Source organism: Rhododendron vialii, chromosome 10a (genome assembly GCF_030253575.1).
Source record: "Rhododendron vialii isolate Sample 1 chromosome 10a, ASM3025357v1".
In the NCBI taxonomy this organism is placed as follows: Eukaryota; Viridiplantae; Streptophyta; class Magnoliopsida; order Ericales; family Ericaceae; genus Rhododendron; species Rhododendron vialii.
Window position 1 is genome coordinate 4,937,451 of NC_080566.1, and position 6,941 is coordinate 4,944,391.

General features: G+C 38.3%; 1 protein-coding gene across 2 annotated transcripts; it reads left to right on the forward strand.

Moving 5' to 3' along the window:
- Positions 1-1,182: 1,182 nt before the first annotated feature.
- Positions 1,183-6,094, forward strand: LOC131302261 (uncharacterized). Of its 2 annotated transcripts, XM_058328799.1 has the most exons (3): positions 1,183-1,445; positions 2,926-2,995; positions 3,128-6,094. In XM_058328799.1, exon 3 carries the CDS (start codon positions 3,161-3,163, stop codon positions 5,738-5,740), a length of 2,580 nt encoding a protein of 859 aa, XP_058184782.1. In that variant the 5' UTR covers positions 1,183-1,445; positions 2,926-2,995; positions 3,128-3,160; the 3' UTR covers positions 5,741-6,094. The 2 variants fall into 2 exon arrangements, with proteins under 2 accessions (XP_058184782.1, XP_058184784.1); XM_058328801.1 differs by lacking the exon at positions 2,926-2,995 and having other exon boundaries at positions 1,193-1,445.
- Positions 6,095-6,941: the final 847 nt, after the last annotated feature.

The window sequence follows — 6,941 nt, forward strand, 5'->3', positions numbered from 1 at the left end:
TCAATTTATTCTTTCTCACCAAAACAATTCTTTCAACAGTAATAAAACAAAAGCTTATTCATAAAAATTACTCATTTCTATCAAAATAGCTCTTCCAATAGGTAAAACAAAGTTATTTTGATTAAGAATAATTGAGAGTCGATGGTTTTTTATTACTTCTATTATTAGAAGTGGTGAATTTGCCTATGCAAGGCACTTTTAATTAATTACATCACGTGTTTAGTTGAACTATTGTAAATTGAAATTAACGTATATTATCTCGTTGATGTGTGAAAAAATTGAACTAATAAAGGGTAAAACAGTAATTTCAAGTGAGTAAAAAAAAGAGGACTGCGGATGATAAAAATATGAGAGTGCCAAAATCACTACCTTATAGTTTTAATCATTAATTTAATATATCACAGTCTTTTTGCTCCTTGTTCTAACCATATACCTCCCAAAAAAATTTGAGAACCGAGAGTTTTGTATTATTTATTTTATTATCAAATAGCGTGACTTTACCGATGTAAGCCACTTTTAGTTTATTCCATCACGTGTTTGGTTGAACAGTTGTTGTTTGAGGGTGTCAATGAAATGAACATTGAAATCGCATAGAATATGTTATCTTTTCTCATACTTGAAAGTGATATCTGTCATTATAAAAATCTCGGGGGTATCAGTGAAATTTACCCAATTTCAAACCGACCTTGTCGTTCTTTGACGTTTTTTTTTTTTTTTTTTTGATAATGTTATTCCCTAAGCTTTGGATCACGATGAAAATGTCTTAATCGAAAAGATAAGTATACTTGTAACGCGATATATGGGCTATAATGGGTACACATGGTGTATACCAAATGTATTCAAGTTCTGTGAGATCCATTTCAAAATTTTCACACACTTGATCGGAATCGCTTAATTTGTTCAAAATATATTTTCCAGTATCTTTGTAAGAAAATTAGCTTAATGACATATCGGTAAGTGCTTAATCAATTCTTTACTCAATTTTCTGTCAACAAAATGAGCAAAGAACTGATAAAGCCAATACCGATATCTGACTGAGCTGTTTTTTTTTTTCAGAAATTCTTAATAAATGCATTTTAAACAAATAAACCGCTTTAATTATTTGTTTAGAATTCCGAGACAGGTTCCACATCCCGCAGTGTGGATTTGGTGTACACCAAATAGTGTACCCATGGTTTTATTGCGCTCTCTGTCTCCCTCCAACGAGAATAGGAAAAGCCCGCTGAATCCAAAACACTGCGAAGACGTTGGAACTTAGACGTTACTCGAACGATCTCCGCAACAGACAGAGAGAGAGAGAGAGAGAGAGAGGTGGATTGCTTGCTTATCCTCGATCAGGCCTCATTCATTCACGCATTCGCTGTTACCCTTTTCTTCGCTTTCTAGTAAAGCACAGCACACAGAGAGATACAGAGAAAAAGAAAGATTTCTTAAATCTTCAAAAGGTATTAACACGCGTTTCCTTTCCGTTTCGTTTTTCCTCCATTTAATGCTGCGAATTCGAATATCCCTTTCTTCAATCTTCAAAACCACGACATGGGTTCTCTTCTTTTCACCGTTTCCCAACGTGGGTTTCGTTTAGTTTTTTGAGCTCAAACTTCAACCTTGATTAGTGTTGTCTCTGTCCCTTTTTGGGTTGCGATTGTTCTGCTTTATACTGCCGGGGCTCAGTTGCTCCTCGGTTTCTTGTGATTGCGATAATCGGAAAAGGGGAAGGGAAAGAAAAAAAAAAGGTATGATTCTGTTGTGGGGTTTTCAGAGGTTTTAGATTTTCTTGACTGAAAAATTCACATGCTTTCGTTTGATAGATTTGAATTTGGACAATGATTCGAATGACTTTAATCACATACAAATATTTTTTTTATCCGCCAAAGTCATTATTGTTGGAATAGTTCGATTAACACATTTGAGGAAGAGTTGAACTCTTGACCTCATTTTTCTCCTGGCACCTAATAAGGGCTAAGTACACCCGAGATGCCATTGGGCCAAAGGACCCTTGGCAATCACAGAATTGTTCTATTTGAGTGAAGATTAAATCTGCTTTTTTTGGGTCAGACAATAGGATGTTATACAAGGGCCAATCTCATGTCCATAGGAGTCGAACCTTAGACCTCACGCTTTTCACACAACCATTGGGCAAAACCCCATGGTCTTAAATCTGCTTATCTTGCGCTATTTCGTAATGAGGGAAGGAATTTATGTAGTTTGTACTCTTTGTTTTTCTATTGTTTGACTTCCTGTCTGATTATCCGGAAAAATAACTTTGTTTCTAATTTAGCCGTGGTGGAAGGCTTTCTTCATATCAAGTTATCAATCACTTCATTCAGACTCTGATTTTGCACCTTGTATACATACTTTTCTTTCGGTGCATCGGAAATTAAACTAATATACATATGCTGATTGTTCAACTGCATTGATTTTTCTGCAAGCGACCTACAAATAAGCCTCTGAGAATCACCAGTTGTAATAAACTGACTTCCCTTGTATTGAGCATCATTTTTTTAATAACTACGGAGTACTAGAGTTATGACGGCTACTTGCCTACTTGGGATTTGGAATTAAGGGTAGAAAAGTTATCACCTTCAAGCTACAGCCTTGTAGAATTCCCCTGAACTCTAGAAAACTCCAGTTCCTCACTTTACCATAGTTATACCACCCTTTGATGCTTCAGTTACACCATTTTGTGAAAGCTGGACTGTCCTTTTCGGCTGAAATTGGTTTGTAAGTGCTCTATGGAAATTGGACTTTCACAGAAGCAAATGGTTGTAAAATTCGAATCATGATTGTAGTTCTGGAATTTTTTTTTTTTTTCCATTGCCGGTAAAAAGCAAATAAGTTGCAGAAGCATTTGGTTTAGGAAATTGATAGTACTTCGAATTTTGGGCATCTAAAGAATAAATTTCTAACATTTAGTTTCTTTTTCAGGTTAGCTTTTGGGTATATTCTGCATGAAAGAATTATTTCTTATTCTCCTATAGTACCAGAACAAGTCGCGGTGAGTATGATTCGTCAACTGCTACTAATTTATCGGTTCTTTGGTGATGTGGGGATTGTTCTTCATTTGATCAATCCATTATGCCCCTTTCTTCTTTCATTTTCAAAGTATCGCTCCTTTTTTGTTTTTCAGGACCTTTTTGTTGAGTTTACAACATTTCAGTCAATGGTTAAGGCACCAGAGGGAGGTGATTCTGTGGGAAAACCAGCTGTTCTACATGGTGGACAAAATAAACACCCTGATTTTCGAAGGGCTTCTAGTAGATCTTACGGTGATGGAGGTAATTTGAGACGACACTATGTGGGAAATTCATCTACTCCAAACTATGGACAAAATATCCTTCCCTCTCGTTTCAGAGCTTCTACTGGTTCATTACATGATGTGGCTAGTTCAGGGAGAAACTCTACTGGAAACCCAAGTTCTCTGAACAGTAGGGAAAGTGTTATCCCGCATTATCTCAGAGCTTCTACTGGTTCTTGCCATGATTTCTGTAAATATGGAAGGAAACATGCAGTTGAAGTGAAGCCAAGGAGTTCTTTTCCAAAAAGAATAATAACAACTCCATCGGATAGGCAGAGTCCAGCAGAATCTGGAGTTCCAGCAGAGAGGACAACAAAGAAAGTGGTGAAGCCTAAGCCTTCTATTGTTTCCAAAACCGTTTATTCTGATTCTCCCAACATTCCTAAGCACAAAGTTTCATCAACATCAACAGAAGTTGGAGTTTCTTCTACACAAGCTTCATCAAATGAGAAGCAAAATAATTTTTTGGGAAAACGCAATCCTTCTGCTAAACCAAAAACCATGAAAGTGAAGCCATTGTATACTTCTGATGCTGCAGGGAGTCTGAATGGCGGAAGAGAAAGGGAAACCAAGATAGGCAAAAAGATAGGGAGTTCTAAAGCAGTTTTGAAGAAGGTACTCAAATCACCAGCAGCTTCGCTCTTCCCCAAACCTTCCCTGAATAGAACTGCAAGCTTAACTGTTGAAAACTCCAGAAGCCTGAGAATTTTGTGTCCTCCAAAGGATCAGAAGAGGATTCGAAAACCTGAAGCCAAACAACCAAACAATGAGAAAGTCCCAGAGAAAACCTTGAATGCTACCAAGGTTGAAACTCTGAATAAAGCTCTGGAATCTGAACAAAGTGCTGGAACCATTCATTCTCCCCCGTCTCCAGTGCTTCCATTACCGAAGCTTTTGTCCCTCCCCAAATCCCCACCAACTTTATTTCATGTTGATGAAGCTCAAGAGGAGTTTGAAATCACAGATAGTACTATTCATTTTCCTCCACCTCAATCGCTGTCATCGCCTAAGCTTTCATCTCTGCCAAAATCCCCATCAACTTCAGTTCATGAGGATGAAGCTCAAGAGGAGTTTGAAAAAACAGATTGCACCATTCACTCTCCTCCACTTCAATCACTGTCATCACCCAAACTTTCGCCCCTCACAAAATCCCCATCTTTGTCATGTCACGAGGATGAAGCTCAAGAAGAGTTAGAATACACGCATGGTACAACTCATTCTCCTTCACCTCAATCGTTGTCATCACCTAAGCTTTCCTCTCTCCCAAAATCCCCATCTTTGTCATTTCATGAGGATGAAGCTCAGGAGGAGTTTGAGATCGCAGATAGTACCGTTCATTCTCCTCAACCTCATTCGCTATCATCACCTAAGATTTCATCCTTCCCACAATCCCCATCTTTGTCATGTCGCGAGGGTGAAGCTCAAGAGGAGTTAGAATGCACAGATAGTACCATTCATTCTTCTCCACCTCAATGGCTGTCATCACCCAATCATTCATCCCTCCCCAAATCCCCATCCTTATCTTTTCATGAGGATGAAGCTCAAGAGGAGTTTGAAGTCACAGATTGTACCATTCATTCTCCTCCACCTCCATGCCTGTCATCACCTAAGCTTTCGTCCCTCCCCCAATCTCCATCTTCATCATTTCAAGAGGGTGAAGCTCAAGAAGAGTTTGAATACACAGATAATACTATCCATTCTCTTGCACCTCAACCACTGTCATTACCAATTCTTCCCTCCCTGCCGAAACCTCCATCTTTGTCATCTCATGAGGATGAAGCTCAAGACTTGGTATGCACAGACAGTGCCGTTCTTTCTCCGCTGCCTCAGTCACCATCATCACCCAGATTTTCATCCCTCCCAAAATCTCCCTCTTTGTCATGTCACGAGGATGAAGCTCATGGGGAGTTTGAATACACAGATAGTGAGGCAGATGAATATGATGACTCTATCTCCGAAAGCAGCGATATTATGGACTTGCACGATGCAGAAATTTTAGATGGGAATCTCAACAGGGTACCTAAAAAGGCTGGAATTAGTCTGTCTGAAGATAAAGATTGTGTGCCTATAAAATTAAAGTTCAGGCGGGGAAAGGTGGTTGAACTTACTAAAGAGAATAGCGGCCCTAGGAGGCTCAGATTCAGGCGGGGAAGAGTGATAGGGGAAAACCAAGATACCAACACCGATTTTCGAAGGAGAAAATTTAAAGAGAGAGGAGTTGATCTTCAAACAAATGGTACAAATGGTGATTCTGGAAAAGTTGTTTTGAGGCATCAAGATGCGGAGGAGAAGAAAGATGCACTTGGTTTGTTCAATAACGTGATTGAAGAGACGGCGAGTAAGCTTGTTGAGAGTAGGAAGAGTAAGGTTCAGGCTTTGGTGGGTGCGTTTGAAACAGTTATATCCCTACAAGAGAGTAAACCTTCAACACAAACTGTCTCTTGAGGGCAAGCCAAGTTTTTCCTCGTTGTTTTGCTTTTGTAAAGAAATGGTACAAAAAAATAACCTCAGTTTTTAATGGAGGACTGAATTTTAGGAACTTGTGAATTTGCAATAAGTAGATTGCTTCAGCTGAGTTTAGAAAGCTTGGATTTCAGAGAGTTGATTTGGAACTCACTCGTTCTGATTCTGACCTGCTTCGCATCCATTTCTCAAGGGGGAATGCTTCTTCTTGTGTCTTACTTTTCTCTTTTTGTTAATCTGCATTGTGAGTGAAATTTAGTACTCTCTTAACTTCATCTACTACTAGAAGGGGAAGAAAAATAACAATGCAATTTGACTGTTTTTGTTGGTTGTTGATACTGGTTTTCACATGATGGTTGCCTCTTGAATGTTGTGTTTTAATGTGATTTTTTCAGAAACTCTTGTTTCATGTGTACTAGCAGGACATATTCAGAGTGGTATATTGACATTCCAAACTATTTTTAGTGTTGTTCTGCCATGAATAGTTTCTTGAGTAATGTTTACAATTTGTAGGCCATTTCTCCCATATCATATTGGTTAGCATTAAGATTCAAATTTCTTTGCAACCAGCAAAAGATGGCAAGATCAAACTAACAAAATAGGCTCAAGAGACGAACCTGTTTTATTATTCTCATATATATCCCATCGTATACATCGTAATATGATGTTATTTTGACATCTTTGAAGTACCCTATCTTTTAGGTTGGGGATCCCCTACAAAGGGTAAACCCTCCAAAAAGAAATGGGTATGCCGCTGCTTGTAGCGAGCATATGGTATTCAGTGGCGGAGATAGCTAAGGACCAGTGAATCTCACTGGATTTTTGTTTTTCTTTAACTTCTAAATGGAGTAATATGTTAGAAATTCTAATACAACAACTCCAAATAAGGAAAAGTTATTGCTAAGTATTCTTGGGGCACAGGCACCATCACATAGTATCTTAACATTCTTTTTTATTACATATTCATGTGTGACTCAAGACTAAGTTTCACCTAAATATGTGATGTAGAAGCGTGTTTGGGCTCAACGTGACGATGACCCATGCCTCCATTAGCTGTAATTTTTAATTTTTTTCCTTTGTAGCAACTTTGCTAGTGATAGTTTTAAGCACTTTTTTTAATAGAGAGATTGGGAAGAAATAGTTCAAAAAAATCAAGGGTGTCTTAGGTTGGGAAAAATAAGAC

Excerpts from the sequence above, each read along its gene's own strand:
- LOC131302261 (XM_058328799.1), top strand. The coding sequence starts at position 3,161 with ATGGTTAAGGCACCAGAGGGAGGTGATTCTGTGGGAAAACCAGCTGTT.